General features: G+C 45.1%; 1 protein-coding gene across 7 annotated transcripts in view; it reads right to left on the bottom strand.

Annotated features, from left to right (window-relative positions):
* LOC139260001 (protein unc-80 homolog) overlaps positions 1 to 21,213 on the bottom strand; it is a 501,022-nt gene that overhangs the window by 456,013 nt on the left and 23,796 nt on the right. For all 7 annotated transcript variants that reach the window (XM_070876044.1, XM_070876038.1, XM_070876039.1 and 4 more), the window contains exons 4-7: positions 16,073 to 16,386; positions 14,543 to 14,666; positions 11,545 to 11,609; positions 8,882 to 9,012 (exon numbers count right to left, since the gene is read on the bottom strand). In XM_070876044.1, coding sequence (XP_070732145.1) covers positions 8,882 to 9,012; positions 11,545 to 11,609; positions 14,543 to 14,666; positions 16,073 to 16,386 — 634 coding nt within the window. The remainder of the gene's footprint in view (positions 1 to 8,881; positions 9,013 to 11,544; positions 11,610 to 14,542; positions 14,667 to 16,072; positions 16,387 to 21,213) is intronic.

Below are 21,213 nucleotides of genomic sequence, written 5' to 3'. Positions count from 1 at the left end.
GAGGAGGACGACTCACCAGGGGAGGGCAGCAGCAGCCAAGTTCATGGCACCTTGGGTGGCTCTGCTGCACAGGAGGGCAGGAAAAAGAGTGGGAGAGCGATAGTGATAGGGGATTTAATTGTAAGGGGAACAGATAGACGTTTCTGCGGCTGCAACTGAGACTCCAGGAGGTATGCTGCCTCCATGGCGCAAGGGTCAAGGATGTCTCGGAGCGGGTGCAGGGCATTCTGAAAAGGGAGGGTGAACAGCCAGTTGTCGTGGTGCATATAGGTACCAACGATATAGGTAAAAAAAGGGATGAGGTCCTACAAGACGAATTTAGGGAGCTAGGAGCTAAATTAAAAAGTAAGACCTCAAAAGTAGTAATCTCAGGATTGCTACCAGTGCCACGTGCAAGTCAGAGTAGGAATCGCAGGACAGCTCAGATGAATACGTGGCTTGAGGAATGGTGCAACAGAGAGGGATTCAAATTCCTGGGACATTGGAACCGGTTCTGGGGGAGGTGGGACCAGTACAAACCGGATGGTCTGCACCTGTGCAAGACCGAAACCAATGTCCTAGGGGGAATGTTTGCTAGTGCTGTTGGGGAGGAGTTATACCAATATGGCAGGGGGATGGGAACCTATGCAGGGAGACAGAGGGAAGTAGAATGGGGGCAGAAGCAAAAGATAGAAAGAAGAAAAGTAAAAGTTGAGGGCAGAGAAACCTAAGGCAAAAAGCAAAAAGAGTTACATTACAGCATAATTCTAAAGGAGAAAAGAATGTTAGAATGACAAGCCTGAAGGCTCTGTGCCTCAATATGAGGAGTATTTGGAATAAGATGGACGAATTAACTGCGCAGATAGCTGTGAACGGGTATGATGTAATTGTCATCGCGGAGGCATGGCTCCAGGGTGACCAAGGCTGGGAACTCAATATCCAGGGGTATTCAACATTTAGGAAGGATAGACAGAAAGGAAAGGGAGGCGGGGCAGCATTGCTTAAAGAGGAAATTAAAGCAATAGTAAGAAAGGATATTAGCTTGGATGATGTGGAATCGGTATGGGTGGAGCTGTGGAAAATAACAAGGGGCAAAACGCTAGTGAGAGTTGTGTACATACCACCAAACAATAGTAGTAAGGTTGGGGCCAGCATCAAACAAGAAATAAGGGATGCACACAATAAAAGGTACAGCAGTTATCATGGGTAACTTTAATCTGCATATTGATTGGGCTAACCAAACTGGTAGCAATGCGGTGGAGGAGGATTTCCTGGAGTGTATTAGGGATGATTTTTTAGACCACTATGTCGAGGAACCAACCAGGGAGCTGGCCATCCTAGACTGGGTGATGTGTAATGAGAAAGGACTAATTAGCAATCTTGTTGATCGAGGCCCCTTGGGGAAGAGTGACCATAATATGGTAGAATTCTTCATTAGGATGGAGAGTGACACAGTTAATTCAGAAACTAGGGTCCTGAACTTAAGGAAAGGTAACTTCGATGGTTTGAGGCGTGAATTGGCTAGAGTAGACTGGCAAATGATACTTAAAGGGTTGACGGTGGATAGGCAATGGCAAACATTTAAAGATCACATGGATGAACTTCAGCAATTGTACATCCCTGTCTGGAGTAAAAATAAAACGGGGAAGGTGGCTCAACTATGGCTAACAAGGGAAATTAAGAATAATGTTAAATCCATGGAAGAGGCATATAAACTGGCCAGAAAAAGCAGCAAACCTGAAGACTGGAAGAAATTAGAATTCAGCAGAGGAGGACAAAGGGTTTAATTAAGAGGGGGAAAATAGAGTACGAGAAGAAGCTTGCCGGGAACATAAAAACTGACTGCAAAAGCTTCTATAGATATGTGAAGAGAAAAAGATTAGTGAGGACAAACGTAGGTCCCTTGCAGTCGGATTCCGGGGAATTTGTAATGGTGAACAAAGAAATGGCAGACCAATTGAACAAATACTTTGGTTCTGTCTTCACGAAGGAAGACACAAATAACCTTCCGAAAGTACTAGGGGACCGAGGGTCTAGTGAGAAGGAGGAACTGAAGGTTATCCTTATTAGGCGGGAAATTGCGTTAGGGAAATTGATGGGATTGAAGGCCGATAAATCCTCAGGGCCTGATAGTCTGCATCCCAGAGTACTTAAGGAAATGGTCCTAGAAATAGTGGATGTATTGGTGATCATTTTCCAACAGTCTATCGACTCGGGATCAGTTCCTATGGACTGGAGGATAGCTAATGTAACACCACTTTTTAAAAATGGAGGGAGAGAGAAAACAGGGAATTATAGACCAGTTAGCCAGACATCAGTGGTGGGGAAAATGTTGGAATCAATTATTAAGGATGAAATAGCAGCGCATTTGAAAAGCAGTGACAGGATCGGTCCAAGTCAGCATGGATTTATGAAGGGGAAATCATGCTTGACAAATCTTCTGGAATTTTTTGAGGATGTAATCAGTAGAGTGGACAAGGGAGAACCAGTGGCTGTGGTGTATGTGGACTTTCAAAAGGCTTTTGACAAGGTCCCACACAAGAGATTGGTGTGCAAAATCAAAGCACATAGTATTGGGGGTAATACACTGACGTAGATAGAGAATTGGTTGGCAGACAGGAAGCAGAGAGTCGGAATAAACGGGTCCTTTTCAGAATGGCAGGTAGTGACTAGTGGAGTGCTGCAGAGCTCAGTGCTGGGACCCCAGGTCTTTACAATATACATCAATGATTTGGATGAAGGAATTGAGTGTAATATCTTCAAGTTTGCAGATGACACTAAACTGGATGGCGGTGTGAGCTGTGAGGGGGACGCTAAGAGGCTGCAGTGTGACTTAGACAGATTAGGTGAGTGGGCAAATGCATGGTAGATGCAGTATAATGTGGATAAATGTGAGGTTATCCACTTTGGGGGCAAAAACACGAAGGCAGATTATCATCTGAATGGTGTCAGATTAGGAAAAGGGGAGGTGCAACGAGACCTGGGTGTCATGGTTCATCAGTCATTGAAAGTTGGCATGCAGGTACAGCAGTCGGTGAAGAAGGCAAATGGTATGTTAGCTCGGGGATTTGAGTATAGGAGCAGGGAGGTCTTACTGCAGTTGTACAGGGCCTTGATGAGGCCTCACCTGGAATATTGTGTTCAATTTTGGTCTCCTAATCTGAGGAAGGACATTCTTGCTATTGAGGGAGTGCAGCGAAGGTTCACCAGACTGATTCCCGGATGGCCGGACTGATATATGAGGAGAGACTGGATTAACTGGGTCTTTATACATTGGAGTTTAGAAGGATGAGAGGGGGTCTCGTAGAAACATACAAGATTCTGACGGGACGGAACAGGTTAGATGCGGGTAGATTGTTCCCGATGTTGGAGAAGTCCAGAACCAGGGGACACAGTCTTAGGATAAGGGGTAGGCCATTTAGGACTGAGATGAGGAGAAACTTCATTTAGGACTGAGATGAGGAGAAACTTCTTCACTCAGAGAGTTGTTAACCTGTGGAATTCCCTGCCGCAGAGAGTTGTTGATGCCAGTTCATTGGATATATTCAAGAGGGAGTTCGATATGGCCCTTACGGCTAAAGGGATAGAAACATAGAAACATGGAAAATAGGTTCAGGAATAGGCTATTCGGCCCTTCGAGCCTGCACTGCCATTCAATACGATCATGGCTGATCATTCCCTCAGTACCCCTTTCCTGAACGTATCTTCCATTGCTTGGCCTGGAGCAGGAGGAGGGAGTTCAGCTGCAGTGGGTACACTTGTCCTCACAGCCGACCAAGTCCAGATGAATGGTAACACCCTCGCTGCGTATTAACTAGGGGCCTTAACAAATTCAGGAAAACCCATTGCATCTTTACAGATCACTTGTAACTGACCAAATCTTGATTAATCCGATGGCGACAATGCATACAAGACCGTAAGCACTGCCAAGCATCAGCCAGTAACGGGGGACCCCCTGACTTGGGGAACCCGCTGAAACCGTGCGCAGGGAGGCTGGAGAAATTAAACCACCTGAAGAGGCTGCCACACAGAGACCCGGGGGTGGGGGGTATCACTTTTACCAAACTCACCGGGCAGGAATCACCACGGGATGGGATGGGACGCCAATATTACCCCATTCCCGATACTGACTCCGGGCTGTAAAGTCAGCGCTGGCCCTCCCATCCATCCATCCCGGCAGTTCTCCGCGGGGTAGGGCGGCTCAGGATAAAATTGCCCCCCGCCCCCCACCGTTCAAAGACTTGTCAGGCTATGTCACCAATTGCTTTGGTAATCAATATGAGAACAATTCATGGGAAAATACTCCAGATCATCAAAGGGGCTTTATTAACTTTGGGGCAGTTTTTGGGATCGGCTCCTCTAAACAGTCTGCTGCCAAAACTGTTGGCGTCACAGTCGACATCTCTCCAGTTCCATCAAAGGTTAGTAGTAAAGACAAATATGTCAGTATGGCACAGGCTGGGTCATCAAGGACCCTTAGGTCGACACAGTGACAAACCTTAAATCTCTTACCTGGCATTGCTCAATTGGGCACATTCAAAGCATTACTTCCAACTGGCAGAGGTTGGGGTGGGGGGGGGGGGCGGGCAGAAGAGACACAAACAGTTCTTTAGCTCAGAGTAAGTGCTACGCAAGCATTAACATTTGACACAGATCACACATGGCACAATTGTGTTCAGGAACTATGGTTACAAGCTGGGAAATTTAAATTCAGTTAAACAAACGGGATCATGGGATATGGAGAGAAAGCAGGAAAGTGGTACTGAAGGAATGATCAGCCATGATCTTATCGAATGGTGGTGCAGGCTCGAAGGGCCGAAAGGCCTACTCCTGCACCTATTTTCTATGCTCAGGGACAAAGGTTACGGCCTCGCCACCTGGCTCACGATCCCCCTCCGGAACCCTCAGACAGAAGCCGAGCATCGCTATAATGAGAGCCATGCAACCACACGCAACATCGTCGAACAGACAACTGGTGTGCTCAAGCAGGGCTTCCGATGCCTGAACCACTCTGCAGGCTGCCTGCAATACTCCCCTCAGCAGGTCTCTCAGTTCACTGTGATGTGCTGCAGGCTACACAACTTAGCCATCATGAGGGGACAGGAATTGCCAATGGAGATTACAGGACTACCTCAGGAGAGGGGCGCGGGTAGGAGGGGGCGGGCAGGAGGAAGAGCCTGGCGAGGAACCCATGCCACCACCACCAACCCCAGCATAACCATATGGGAGGCATCGTGGAGATTTCACCACTGTAAAAGCCTTACGTCAGCAGCTCATAAGTGAAACATAGAAACATAGAAAATAGGTGCAGGAGTAGGCTATTCGGCCCTTCGAGCCTGCACCACCATTCACTAAGATCATGGCTGATCATTCACCTCTACCGCTTTCCTGCTTTCTCTCCATACCCCTTGATCCCTTTAGCCGTAAGGGCCATATCTAACTCCCTCTTGAATATATCCAATGAACTGGCATCAACAACTCTCTGCGGTCGGGAATTCCACAAGTTAACAACTCTCTGAGTGAAGAAGTTTCTCCTCATCTCGGTCCTAAATAGCTTACCCATTATCCTTAGACTGTGTCCCCTGGTTCTGGACTTCACCAACATCGGGAACATTCTTCCTGCATCTAACCTGTCCAGTCCCGTTAGAATTTTATATGTTTCTATGAGATCTCCTCTCATCCTTCTAAACTCCAGTGAATAAAGAGCCAGTCGATCCGGTTTCTCCTCATATGTCAGTCCCGCCATCCTGGGAATCAGTCTGGTGAACCTTCGCTGCACTCCCTCAACAGCAAGAACGTCCTTCCTCAGATTAGGAGACCAAAACTGAACACAATATTCCAGGTGAGGCCTCACCAAGACCCTGTACAACTGCAGTAAGACCACCCTGCTCCTATACTCAAAACCCCTCGCTATGAAGGCCAACATACCATTTGCCTTCTTCACCACCTGCTGTACCTGCATGCCAACTTTCAATGACTGATGTACCATGACACCCAGGTCTCGTTGCACCTCCCCTTTTCCTAATCTGCCGCCATTCAGATAATATTCTGCCTTCGTGTTTTTGCCCCCAAAGTGGATAACCTCACATTTATCCACATTATACTGCTTTGCTTGAAGAGTGAACAGCACATTTGAGCATTACCCACCATGTTGACTATTCCCCCTCTTATGCTGCAACACAGGAATTGTTAAGGTGAACAAAATAATTTATTAAATATTGTTACATTTGAAACTTTGTAATGTAAACTTCATTGTGAAACTTTAAAATAACATAATATAATTTGCTGCATCCAGCAGTGTGAACATTCAACCAACATTAACATAATCCAGAACATAATAATAGTGTGACATTAAACATACGATGCATCCAGCATCAACAACATAATGCAGCAACATAATATCCTGCCCCACTATTTTTTCCCATCGGCTTTTGCCCCCCTTCCCCTTATCAGCCTCCTTTGCTTGCTGCTCCTAACCAAAGTGGCACCAAGATGGTGTGCAGCAAGGTTGCCAGAACCCTGCTGTGTTGGGGGGAGAAACGATGGAGGATGCCGCCTGGGGACACACTGGACCAGCTCGTGACATGGAAGGCCCGGCTTCTGACTGGCTAGCCTCTTCATCGGCATCGCCAGTCACAGGTAGTTTTGGTTTGGGTGTGACAGTGGGAAACGCAGACAGTATTGCGGGAGGGTTTATGAACTGCACCACCTGCCCAAGCTGAAGCAGAGCTTCTGCCTGTGATGCACCATATTCCGCAAGGGTCCATGCCACACTCTCCGGGACTCCACTGTCACTTCTGGAGGTCACCGATCTCGTGTGGGCATTGATGGCCTCGCAGGTATCATGGCTCGCACTGACAATCTGCGACCCTACCTCCGTAATGGTCGCTTTGAGACTGTCAAGGCTCGCGGGAATCCTGCCCAAGAGATCAAGGAGCTGATGGTTGACATGGATGCTCTCCCTGGACATTCCCAGCATGTCCAGTTCCACATCTGTCTGTCTGTCAGCAGACAGACTTTGCTGATTCACCCTCCGGAGAGATGGCATACGGGATTCGACCCCAGCACTGCGTTGCTGCACACCACTAGTCCCAAGAGCCTCGGAGCTGTCAAAGCCCGAGAACATCACGTCGTCCTCAGAGGAGCTGAGTGCCAATGGTGGAACAGGGGTGGATTGAAACTGCGCCAGAACTTCGGCTCATTGGTGTCCTCTTCTTCCTCCTGCTCCTCCAGACGATGGCCTGACATGGAGTGTTGCCTTGAGGGCTGCTGCGGCTGTGGTTGGTCATCTGGAAGTAGAAAGCAACAGATGAGTGGTTAGCAGCAGGGGAGGGAGTAGGGTGACATGAGGAAGGTCACATAACACAGGCTCATTTGAAAGACCACCACTACTCCATTATATCTAGTCCAGAGACACTGCATCACATTGCCCCAACCCAGCCCAGAGAATGTGCAGGACTTACCCTCAGTGTCCGAGCAGGGGTCAGCGCCCCCACTGGCAGCTGCCTGACCTGAGATGCCGATGAGACCTGCCACTCTCTACTCGATGTCGGTGAGTGGCAGGGTCTGAGGCAGACCGCCGGCTGTCCGCACCTGCTCACGGCAATTGTGAGACTTCTTGGGATGAAAATGGGAATGGTTACAAGATGGTCCATCTGCTATTGTGACACAGATAGCCACCAAAACACTTATACAATACTGTCTGAATGTAATACAGTCCTCTGTTTGATGGTCTTAGAAGTTGCACGTGGTTCATCAGGAGGACATCGAAGTGCGGAGCCATCTTATGAGATCTCAGAAAGCAATCTTAATAATGTGTAAAGAACATTCATGGCAAATAGGGTGCCAAACTAAGCCTACCTATATGTCATGCATTTTAAGAGGCACTAAAAGCATGAGAACAAATAGTGTGTCAGATTTATAATTGAAGTAATGAAGGTGTGCATGAATTAAAATTGTACTCACTCTAACGACACTTGAAAGACCATTAAACTTCTTTCGGCACTGTGAGCCAGTCCTGATCACAGTATCTGAGGCAGAGACCTCCTCAGCAATTTCCCTCCAAATCATTTTAAAAATGGAGGGCAGTGGTCTAGATCCACCCCTACGATGCAACTCCTGCCATCTTCTTTCCAAAGCCCCCACTAGAGCTTCATTAGCCTTGTGGCTGAATCGCCTGGCAAGCTGTCTCGAATCGTCATCCTCCATCATCAAAATCCAAATGTAAAATGGCCGATTCAGCCCTGGGTGTACTGCACATGCGCGCGGCTGCACCCTGCATTGCGTTTGCGACTGGATAGCAAACCAGAAGCGCGGAGAAAAAAAAAATTGCGCATGAGCAGAACAGCTTCAGAGCCACAAATTGTGCGGTGTAACGCGAGTTAGTGCTAACGCTCCTCATGAACTTTCATTTGGCGAAAGTTGCTCGCTCTGCCGCTAATGTTAACCCGGCATTAAATTTTTGAATCACCACAAATTGCACCCTGAAACGGGCGAAAGCACAAAAAGCCGAAAAACAAGCCCAAGGAGTGCCAAGTGTATATTCACTAGAGGAGCTAGAAGCTGAGCTCTTCGACAATTTGTTAGTGGTAGATCTAGAAGTACAGCGATGCAACATGTTTCAAAACAAGTGATTGACCTAAACACGATAGTCTAACGTTCCTCTTAATATCACACAGATGAGAGACGCAAAGCCTTGTCACTTGGCAGTGTGACCAGGCACAATGTGAGCCAATGGAGGATGGGGTTCAACAGTAAATAAAAGTGCAGTAAAACCTGCTTCAACTTGGAGTACTAATCCTTTACTATTTATTCCAACAGAAATGCCACAGACCATCAACTAGTTTTCACAAGAAAAGGCAATACAATTACTTACTAATATTAAACAGAAAAACAGCAATACCTGGAGTTAGAGGTTCCTTTGTCCTGGGAGGCACCTGCTGCTTCAAATGAATTTCTTTGGTGGCAGCTCTGCATTCTGATTTCTGGAGATACAGAGTCTCGCTGAACAGTTTCACACACCACCTGAAAACCCTTTGAATCATTAGAATAAATGAATTAACTTTTGGATGATTATGCTGGCATTTAATACCCAATTCAAAGTAATGAGATTATATCAAAAGCAAAATACTGCGGATGCTGGAATCTGAAATAAAAATAGAAAATGCTGGAAATCTCAGCGGGTCAGGCAACACCTGTGGAGAGAAAAACAGAGTTAACGTTTCAGGTCGATGGCCCTTCATCAGAACCATATAATGAGATTATGTGGCATTCTTATTTTCAAGATATATCACAATAACCACAAACAATAATGAATAATTTGCACTTATATCACTAGCCAATTTACAGAGCTGCTAAAAGTGAAAAGTAATGTTTATTTCCTTTTCATGCAAACTATCAACAAAAAACAGCACAATGGCACAGGATACCAGAGCTCCAATACCTTGTGCAGAATTGGTAAAATACTTGTTTTCAGATTTATATCGAGTTCTTGAACTGAGTTATGCTGTTGCAGGGATACTGAGTTGAAGGGAGGTGTTTGAAAGCAACCCTTCGGGCCCGAAATTGGTGAAGGGCAAGGGCCACCCAAGTGCCGCCCAAAGGATTGCCGATGGTCTCCAAAATACCCGACAGTACTCTGGACGGGGTTTCGGCAAAAAGGTCCTTGAAAGGACAGTCGGTAGCAAAAGAGGGACTTATGCTGTTAATCTGGGCGGCAGAGGGTGGGAGCTCTCATTCTCGGCAGCAAAGTCACTTGCCGCCCAAGTGCTGCCGAGGATGGAGTCAGGCCCATGGAGCAGAAAATAAAAAGCATTAAAAAAACACATTGGAAGATCTTCAGGGGATCCCATCAAGTTAAGTTGCTGTAAAGAAATTTTGTTTTAATTGTTTACTAACCTTTTTTTTCAGCTCTTCATACTCAACGTCAGGGATAAACCAGCCTCCTCGCAGTGATCCACCCCCATTCTGGCACCGACTCCCGCTCGCACCAATCTGGCATCTCGGCGGGCGGGAGGTCAGATGTGCCACTTGGCCATCTGCTGACGTCAGCGGGCGGTTCCCGGCGGTTCTCCCTTCCCGCCCATTCCAGACCAAATCGAAACTGGCACTGGGTGCAACTCGAGGAGGAATGTCGACTGCAATGGGCGGTAAGGTCATCAATTTCGGCCCCTTAGTGTATTGTGCTTTTCCCTTCCGCAAAGAAATCTGTCTGGAACTACTTCCACTAATGAACCCATCCTGCCAGTGATTCAGTTTGTTTTTCCGAAAGGAATCCTATATAATGTAGGCCCCAAGAATATGTTCCACACTCCCCTCTAGTCAAGATGAAGTGACATCTATCAAGTCTTTATAACCTTTCAACAACCCTACCCAACTAACACTGTCGATACCGAGGATAAATTAAAATAGCAATGGAGGTGAATTTCCTTGAGGCTACTCTCGCTCCAGCGCATGACTTTAGCGGGATTTCCACCAAACTTAAGCTGGTGGAGTGGGAGAAGCCCCAGGGAAATTCACCTCTAAAATTTATTTTGTGCTATTTATATTGCGAATGTGCTTTAAGCTCTGCCTCCCTGCACACATTTTCCATGCTCAGAGAGCCTATTCAAATGAAGAAAAGTGCACCTTGCAAAATTTGGAGAGGCCAGCCTTCCCGACTGCCAGATCAAATGTATCCACACTACAGGGAATTACAAATGCTGATTACCCTGGACACTCAAAATCAGGGCTATATAGTTAATATATACATCAGTATTTTTGTTTCAATTTAGCAAAGTTGACAAATATACAAAAGCCACCAAGCACCAAATGTGTATGTGGTCAAATGTAATCTAAGCCAAATCATTTCTGTATTTTTTGCTTTAAATCAAGTAGTATCTTTTTTAAGTGTTGTGTTTGTATGGGTATGGGAAATATGCTAGCACAGCTTATGTAATAATTCATAGTCAAGCAGGTTAACAAATTATCCAGAAAACGAAAGGAGTTACACAATGAAATACATTGATGGGATCCTTGTTTTGCCCTTAATTCTAATAAATAGTCGTTCACTTCATAAGATTTTTAAATAATAATCACTGAAATAATCATGTTGTCTGAAATATATAACTGTCTGTGAATATCAATGCTTACATTAAAACAGTGGAAGAATTTCACACAAGCACATTGTTTTCATATGCTAATATTGCATGTCATGATTTCAAGGACAGTAATTGTGGGGAAGTCCGGAACAAGAGAGCATACCCTTAAATTTAGAGCTAGGCCATTCAGGGTTGGTGTCAGGAAGCACTTCCTCACACAAAGAGTAGTGGAAATATGGAACTCTCTCCCCAAAAAGCTGTTGAGCCTAAGTCAATTGAAAATTTCAAGATGGAAATTGATAGTTTCTGATAAGCAAGGATATTAAGGGATATGGAACCAAGGCAGGTAAATGGAGTTAAGATACAGATCAACATAATATAATTGAATGGTGGAACAGGTTCAAGAGGCTGAATGGCCTACTCTTGTTCCTATGTGATACAGATACAGGAAAGTATACAGAAATGAGTTAGCTAACTAAATACTCACCGTTGTTCCAGCTTTATCAGAATCACAAGATGTTCCTCTGTTGTTTAAGGGTGAAGTTCTCTTCGCTAGAAAGAAAAAGTCATAAGTCACCAGCAGACAAAAGTTTAGATTTTCCACTGTCAGCTGCCCATTTTAGCAGTTGGACAGATGGCAGCAGAAACTGGGCAGGAATTCTATCCTCCTGGAACTCTAGCCATTTTACATCTCTTGTGTGTGGGGACGAGTGCTGTAGGAATTGCCACCTCAAATAGGTGGATGCTTCAGTTAAATATTCATTTGGGGTTGGGGACTTCCTGCACACCATTTCCTGACGTTCGGACATTCCTTTAAAATGTGCATCCAGCATTGCTAAGGAATTAGCGGCAACAATAGCCAATATAAACGTCAGGGGTAAAAAGTTGCATTTGCAATGTTTCAGTCACTTTTAACCGTTTTTGTTCATTAAAAGGTTATGTGTTTTTTTTCTGCTGGCACTTGAGTTCGCATTTGTGCCAATTGTTCATTTTTTTAAAACTTATATTTGGCTACACCTCCTTGAAATGCTGATAGAACCATGGTGCATCACAAAGGGCCACCCTCCTTACAAGCTCCTCATACAGCATCACCGCTACTTCAGCAGCCATCAAACAGAGGTCTGGTGCTGGCTGCTCCATCACTTGCATGCAGACTTGTGCCTGTATCTTGGAATTTCTTTTCCTCCATTTTTGCCTTCTCCCTTTAACCTTGCCAAAACCTGCTAATGGGTTGAGATGCTTTCTGAGTCTTTCCAAAGAATTTCAGAATTGTTGTCCCCCTATTCAGGCAGTCCCTTTCAATTGAACCCTTCCCTGTTAAATTTAAACTCGCACAAAAATATTCATCTCCCACCAATTCTGCACCTGAATCTATTCAAATATGCTAATCTTGGAAAACTGGTGCAAACAGCAAATTTCTATTTGACACTCAGGTCTAAATTATATTCTTAGCTCAAAATATAGGGTAGGATGTGAGAGAAATATCAAATTGTGCGATTATAGATAAAGATGTCACAAACAACAGATACTAGTACTTTTTTTTAAAAAAGGCCTTAAAAATTGCACCAAAATATTAGCACAGCAATGCTTTATGCATTCAGATGAAATTCCTTTGTCTGTTATTTTAATGGAGGCAATAATCCTTTTATTTTAAATGGGGGTCAAAGGAATTTTACACAAACTTCTTCAGCATTCCAATAATTGATCATCAAGGGGCTATTGAGAGGGGGGAACTTAAAACAATCACTATCACTAGAGAAAAAGTACTAGGCAAACTAATGGGACTAAAGGTGGACAAGTCCCCTGGACCTGATGGCCTGCATCCTAGGGACTTAAAAGTGGCGGCAGAGATAGTGGATGCATTGGTTGTAATCTACCAAAATTCTCTGGATTCTGGAGAAGTCCTAATGGATTGGAAAACCGCAAATGTAACACCCCTATTTAAGAAAGGAGGGAGACAGAAAGCAGGAAACTATAGACCAATTAGCCTAACATCGGTCATTGGGAAAATACGCGAGTCCTTCATTAAGGAAGTAGTAGCAGGACATTTAGAAAATCATAATACAGTCAAGCAGAGTCAGTATGGTTTTATGAAAGGCAAATCATGCTTGACAAAGTTGATGGAGTTCTTTGAGGATGTAACGAGCAGGGTGGATGAAGGGGAACCAGTAGATGTCATGTATTTGGATTTCCAGAAGGCATTCGATAAGGTGCCACATAAAAGGTGACCGCACAAGATAAGAGCTCACGGGGTTGGGTATAATATATTAGCATGGATAGAGGATTGGCTAACTAACAGAAAACAGAGGGTCAGGATAAATGGGTCATTTTCAGGTTGGCAAACTGTAACTAGTGGGGTGCCACAGGGATCAGTGCTGGGGCCTCAACTACTTACAATCTATATTAATGATATAGATGAAGGGACTGAGTGTAATATAGCCAAATTTGCTGATGATAAACAGATAGGTGGAAAAGCAAGTTGTGAGGAGGATGCAAAAAATCTGCAAAGGGATATAGATAGGTTAAGTGAGTGGGCAAAAATTTGGCAGATGGAGTATAATGTTGGAAAATGTGAAGTTATCACTTTGGTCAGAAATATAAAAAAGCAAATTATTATTTAAATGGGGAGAGATTACAAAATGCTGAGGTACAGATGGATCTGGGGGTCCTTATACATGAAACACAAAAAAGTTAGCATGCAGGTACAGCAAGTAATTAGGAAGGCAAATGGAATGTTGGCCTTTATTGCAAGGGGGATGGAGTATAAAAGTAGCTAAGTCCTGCTACAACTGTACAGGGTATTAGTGAGGCCACACCGAGAGTACTGCATACATTTTGGTCTACTTATTTAAGGAAAGATATACTTGCATTGGAGGCAGTTCAGAGACGTTTCACGAGGTTGATTCCTGAGATGAAGGGTTGTCTTATGAAGAAAGGTTGAGCAGGTTGGGCCTATACTCACTGGAGTTTAGTAGAATGAGAGCTCTTGTTGAAATGTATAAGATTCTGAGGGAGCTTGACAGGGTAGATGCAGAGAGGATGTTTCCCCTTGTGTGAGAATCTAGAACTAGGGGGTACAGTTTCAGAATAAAGGGCCGCCCATTTAAAACAGAGATGAGAAGGAATTTCTTCTCAGAGGGTCGTGAATCTTTGGAATCCTCTACCCGAGAGCTGTAGAGGCTGGGTCATTGAATATACTTAAGGTGGAGATAGATAGATTTTTGAACGATAAGGGAGTCAAGGGCTATGGGGAGCGTGCAGGAAAGTGGAGTTGTGGCCAAGATCAGAACAGCCAAGATCTTATTGAATGGCGGAGCAGGCTCGAGGGGCCAAATGGCCTACTCCTGCTCCTATTTCTTATGTTATGCTCTTAATAAGCCGCACAGTAATATTTGCATGATATAATTTCAAGGCCAGAAGGTCCTATTAACATATACCATGTCTATTAACATATACCATGTAAAGAGCTGTCAATATTTTCTCACCTGTAACAATATTTCTGATCGGTTTTACAAGAGCAGTAAATGCTGGAGCTTCAGGATGCTTGTGCTCCCACATCGGCTGCCAAATCACAAGGCCACTGGCCAGGCGAAAGGTGAGATCTGATTCCTAAGAAAGATCAATAAAAGGAACACATCATGCAGTTTGAAATGGTGAATAAATTATTTTCATATAATTGATTCTTGCCACTCTAATGGACTGAAAATTATCAATAAACTTAAAATGGTTAAACGACAATTGTTAATACTGACATATTTTAGCCAAAGATACAACATTTAGTGTTATTTTAGTTATAGAAATATAGCCTAACTTTTGTCTTTGCTGATGAAAATAGAATAATTTTCATCAATGACTACTTTTATCCCAATTTTCATTGATGAAAACAGTGAATACTTTTTCTCGATACTATCATGAATCACAAGATGGCATATACGGATATGCATCAGACAACTGATATCAGCAACTAATTGACTCATAGCTCACTAAAACCAACTATGAATTTTCCACTTTACAAGACAACAATCAATGATTTTGCTTTGTGGATCATTTTTGTTTTATCCTTTCAGGTGTGCTTTGTTAATTTTTCTTTTAGTCCAAAAGTAGTGCTGTTGAATAGAAACATAGAAAATAGGTGCAGGAATAGATCATTCGGCCCTTCGAGCCTGCACCACCATTCAATAAGATCATGGCTAATCATTCCCTCAGTACCCCTTTCCTGCTTGCTCTCCATACCCCGTCAATGGACCAAGTCAAAAAGTATTTAATCCCTGTTCGCATATGGACTGAAGTTGCATATTCAAGATGAATCTCTGCCGACAGCAGTGCAAATTTGTTGGAAAAATCTTAGTATAGTTTTGGAGTCCCATTATGATTTGGTTGCATTGTGCTCCAGTTTCCTCAAACTCAGAATGCTACTGTTCTCATGCAAGCTCATATCTGCATATATGTCTGCCCATACACAGCGACTTCGGAGCTCCAAATTTCAGAGGCAAATTAAATCAACACTAATTATACTTTTTAAAAAGTGCTCATTTCTCTGCAACTACAGGAAAAAATAGTTAACATTACAATTGTTTTGGGAAAGTATTTAGTAAATTGCAGATTAGGCTACAGAACTTATCCTGCCAGTGGAAACAGTTTCTCCTTATTTACGCTATCAAAGCCCTTCATAATTTTAAACATCTGGTAAATCTCCCCTTAACCTTAGCTTCTCTAATCTCTCGAATAACTGAAATCCCTCATCCCTGGTATTATTCTGCACTCTCTCCAATGCCTTGACATCCTTCCTAAAGTGTGGTGCCCAGTACTGGACACAATACTCCAGCTGAGGCCTAACCAGTGATTTATAAAGGTTTAGCATAACAATAATGGAAGACTAAAACCCACTGCACGAAGTGAGCTGTTAACTCAAATTTAGCAGTGCAGCAACACTAAGAAGAATTAGCTCACTGTTTATGCTGAATTTCAAAATATCCAAAAAGTACAAGGTTTAAGAAATGTATTTATTAATTTACCTTAATTCTGTTGATAAGAGGTGCAAACAAGAAGACAAACAGTTCTACAGTAGCCATTGAATTTGTGAATATCTTTGGTCTAGCATGTTCCTCTTCCTCTGTAGCACTACTTTGCCTGGGCTGGCCTGGGGATCCCTGATTCTCCACCTGGTGAACAAAAGCACTGCTGCTCCCAGACCAGCTGGACCCTCCTCCCCCTCCGGTACTGAAGGCAGTTGTAGTCTCATTACTGCATTCGTAAGGAGCATCTAGCAGCATCCAGTGCAGTGTATGAAGAAGCTTGGTCTCTGCAACGCCAAGTTTATCTTGATGGCCTGTAACAATAACAATATACAATGTATGTTAACGGCCAGGATAGAATATTTTAGAGCAAAGTAAGCAGTTCCCTGTTAATGCAATCCCCTGATGCTTTGGGAGCATGTTGGGGTCAATGAGTAGGATATCAGGTGACAACAGTTATTAAGGGGCCAATCCTCGATCTAATAAAGCTGGCCTAACTGCAGAGGAAGACATTTTCTGCACTGAAGAAGACAACGGCAGCAAGGAGGGTGTGGAACAGAATTGCTCCAATTGAAGACGATTGTTACATCTTTGGGTTTTATGATATTCTGCGCTGATTCGGCATTATGGATTACTCCTATAAGTAGTGTGTGTCTTTAACTGCCCAATATCTAAATAGGGAGAAACAGGGGTCAAACAGAGAACCACTCTGATTCTCCAGATTATTCGAACGTACCACGTGCCTCCCACGATTCTTTGGTCTTCAGTAGGTGGACTGAATATACACTCTATCATCCCGTGACTCAGGCTATGAATCAACAGATACATTATTTACAAAAAATATGTTCGTTAATGCAAAATCTCAAAACAATAAAGATGCTTCTCCCTGAGGTATCTCTCAACATACATTGGACTTTGATAACTGATGTTCACTTCTTACATGGCAAAGTACTGCCAGTCAAACTACGCCAGTTTCTGAGTTAGCTGCAGACTGACTGTTGATCTCAGCCAGATATTGAAGTGCACACGAGAAACCTCCAGCCACAGAGCTGTTCATCAAAGGTGTTATGTTCAGAATAACTCCACAAGAGTGTGCTGTAAGCTCAAACTGTTGTGATCTTGATCTCTTTAATGTAACTCGAGTGAGGAAGCAGCATGGTAGACTGCCTTTTATACCTGCTTGTCCAGGTGACCCTTGGGTCTCCCACAGGTGCGCCCCCTGGTGGTAAGTCTTACACATTGGTAATGTTTACATACATAACATCATTGCCGCCCCCCCCCAAAGTCTTAGCTGCAAGTTATTTACAAGTTGAGGCGATCCGGAGCTCTGCGTTCCCGGGTTGATCACCTGAGTTGAAGTCCTGGTATGAGTGAGTCGGTTGGATCATTGCTGCACTGCGGCGCAGCTGGTCTGATCGGACTGACGGGCATGGTGGGTCCATCCTCATGGTTGACTGCGAGGTCGATTGCTGGTTGGATGTGTGTAGATGGATCAATGATGTAATGTCCTCTTCAAACTGCTCTTGGTTGTCAGTGAATCGCAGCTTGGTCTGATCCAAGTGCTTTCTGCACGTTTGTCCATTCAAAAGGTTGACAACAAACACTCTATTCCCCTCTTTGGCTAAAACAGTGCCAGCAACACATTTGGGACCATAGCCGTAATTAACAACAAACATAGGGTCATTAACCTCAATGTCACGTGATACAGCCGTGCGATCGTGGTACACGTTATGCCGGTGACGCCGGGTTTCTACATGATCATTGAGATCCCGGTGGATGAAGGAGAGCCTGGTTTTGAGTGCTCTCTTCATTAGCAACTCTGCAGGGGGAACCCCGGTAAGCGAGTGGGGTCACCTACGGTAGCTGAGCAGAATCCGAGATAACCGGGTCTGCAGGGAATCGTCCGTCACGCGTTTCAAGCTCTGCTTAATGGTTTGGACTGCCCGTTACGCTTGACTATTAGATACGGGCTTAAACAGGGCAGGCCTGACATGCTTGATGCCATTGTGGGTCATGAACTCGTTGAATTCCGAGCTGGTGAAACATGGTCCATTGTCACTAACAAGGACGTTGGGCAAACCATGGGTGGCGATCATGGCCTGGAGGCTTTCAATGGTGGCATTGGACGTATATGACGACATTCTTATACATTCAATCCATTCAGAGTAAGTGTCCACTGCTACTAGGAACATCTTTCCTAGAAAGGGGCCAGCGAAATCTACGTGGACCTTGGACCACGTTTTGGAGGGCCATGACCACAGACTCAGTGGGGCTTCCCTTGGTTCATTGCTCTACTGTGAGCAAGGGTTACATTGATGTATGCATGACCTCAATTCCGAGTCAATGCCGGGCCACCAAACGTGCGACCTGGCGATAGCCTTAATCATGACTATGCCTGGGTGGGTACTGTGAAGGTCGCGTATAAACGTTTCCCTGCCTTTTTTTGGCAAAACTACACAATTCCCCCATAGATAACAGTCTGAATGGATGGACATTTCATCCTTGCGTCGGTGGAACGGCTTAATTTCGTCTTGCATTTCCCCGGGAACCGCCGACCAGCTCCCATTGAGGACGCAGCTTTTTACTAGTGATAGCACAGGGTCCTGGCTAGTCCAGGTCCTGATCTGACGAGCCATGACAGGTGACCCCTCGCTCTCAAAAACATTCATTACAAGAAGCAAGTCTACGGGTTGCACCATTTCCACCCCGGTGGTGGGCAATGGTAGCCAACCGAGGGCATCGGCACGGTTCTCAGTGCCTGGTCTGTGGCGGATTACATTGTCATTCGCAGATAATGTTCGTGCCCATCTTTGGATGCGGGACGAAGCATTGGTGTTAATACCTTTGCTTTCTGAGAACAGCGAAATGAGCGGCTTGTGGTCGGTTTCGTGCTCGAACCGGAGTCCAAATAGGTATTGGTGCATTTTCTTAACCCCGTCTATGCATGCTAATGCTTTTTTCTCAACCATACTGTAGGCTCTTTCAGCCTTAGATAAACTTCTGGATGCATATGCAACCAATTGCAGTTTGCCTGACACATTGGCTTGCTGTAACACACAACCGACCCCGTACAAAGATGCATCACAAGCTCGTACTAAATGTGTACACGGGTCATACAATACAAGTAACTTGTTAGAATATAGCAGGTTTCTGGCCTTATTAAAGGCTGTCTCTTGAGATTTACCCCAAACCCAGTCATCACCCTTGCGTAGCAATAAATGCAAAGGTTCCAGCAAAGTGCTCAACCCCAGTAGAAAGTTACCAAAATAGTTGAGGAGTCCCAGGAACAAACGCAGCTCCGTCATACTCTGGGGAGAAAGATTGCGGCGGACGGCATCAGACCCACGGACTCCAAGACGGAGGCCATCAAGAATGCCCCCAGACCACAAAGATTCGACCTCTGGTGCCAGGAAAACACACGGAGCATTTCAGCCTGAGTCCCACTCTGTCCAGTCGCTTTAGAACCTCTTTCAGGTTGTGCAGGTGTTCGATGGTGTTGCGACCAGTGATCAGGATATCGTCTTGAAACACCACGGTGCGCGGAACCGATTTCAGCAGACTCTCCATGTTCCTCTGGAAGATGGCTGCAGCCGAGCAAATCCCAAAAGGGCATTGGTGGTATATGAACAGTCCTTTGTGCGTGTTGATGCACGTCAATTTTTTGACGGTTCAACCAGCTCCTGTGTCATGTAAGCAGAGGTTAGATCCAGCTTGGTGAACGACTTCCCCCCTGCTAGCGTTGCGAACAGATCATCCGCTTCGGGTAGTGGGTACTGGTCCTGTAGCGAGACTTGTTGATCGTTACCTTGTAGTCCCACAGATTCTGATCGTCCCATCGCTTTTCAACACCGGAACAATTGGACTGGCCCAGTCGTTGAATTCAACTGGCAATATGATCCCCTCTCGTTGAAGTCTGTCCAGTTCGATCTCGACTTTCTCTCTCATCATGTATGGAACCGCTCGGGCCTTGTGATGAACGGGTCATGCATCAGGGACTAGATGGATCTGCACTTTGGCGTCTGTGAAGTTGCCGATACCTGGCTCGAATAACGCCGGGAATTTGTTTAGCACTTGGGTGCACGAGGCGTCATCCACCGAAGACAGTGCTTTGATGTCGTCCCAGTTCCATCGGATCTTTCCTACCCAGCCTCTGCCGAACAGCGTTGGGCCATCGCCTGGTACAATCCATAGTGGTAAATCATGCACAGCTCCATTGTACGATACCTTTACTGCCGCACTGCCAATGACTGGTATGAGCTCTTTGGTGTATGTGTGCAGCTTGGTGTGGATTGGGCTTAGTTTTGGCCTTAGTGACTTGTTGCCCCCCAGTTTCTCAAAAGCCTTCTGGCTCATAACTGACTGACTCGCCTTCGTGTCCAATTCCATGGAAACTGGAATGTCGTTTAATTTGACTTTCAACATTATCGGAGAGCTTTTGGTGGTGAAGGTGTGTACCCATACACTTCCTCTTCCTCCTCGGGTTGAGTTGCCTCTTTTACTCGTTCAGGGTTATCCGCGCCGGATCAGTCATCTTCTGCCGACTCTTCCACATGGTGAGTCGCAGCACGTCTGCACATTCGCTGGAGGTGCCCCATTGTTCCACAGCCTTTGCACACGTAGTGCTTGAATCGACATTGATGGGTTTAATGATTATCCCCGCAGCGCCAACATGGTGATAATGGATTCGCATTCACGCCCCACGGCGGACTCCGAGTCATCCTAAGTCTGGCCTCTGCAGGCGTGTAGGTCCTGCCATGTACAGTTCTGCCTGCTGAAGGCGTTATTTTATACACAGTACTTGTCAGTGAGCTTCGATGCTGCAAAGATATCTGTTTAGTGTTATTGTTCGTGGACATGAAAGCCTGGGCTATCGTGATGGCCTTGCTCAGATCTAGGGATTTGGCAGACAGCAGTTTGCGAAGAATGACCTCGTGGCCGATTCCAAGCACGAAAAAGTCCTGCAACATTTCCCCCAAAAATCCAGCAAATACACACGGTCCCACAAAGCGTCTTAGGTTGGCGACATAACTCGCCACGTCCTGGCCCTCGGAGCGATGGTGCATATAAAAGCAATACCTGGCCATTAAGATGTCTCCTTCGGCTTGAGGTGTTCCTGAACCAGCGTGTACAACTCTTCATCT

This window comes from Pristiophorus japonicus, chromosome 3, assembly GCF_044704955.1.
Source record: "Pristiophorus japonicus isolate sPriJap1 chromosome 3, sPriJap1.hap1, whole genome shotgun sequence".
Lineage (NCBI taxonomy): Eukaryota > Metazoa > Chordata > Chondrichthyes > Pristiophoridae > Pristiophorus > Pristiophorus japonicus.
The sequence above is the reverse complement of the archived record's forward strand: the minus strand, read 5'-3'. Positions and strand labels throughout refer to the sequence as shown.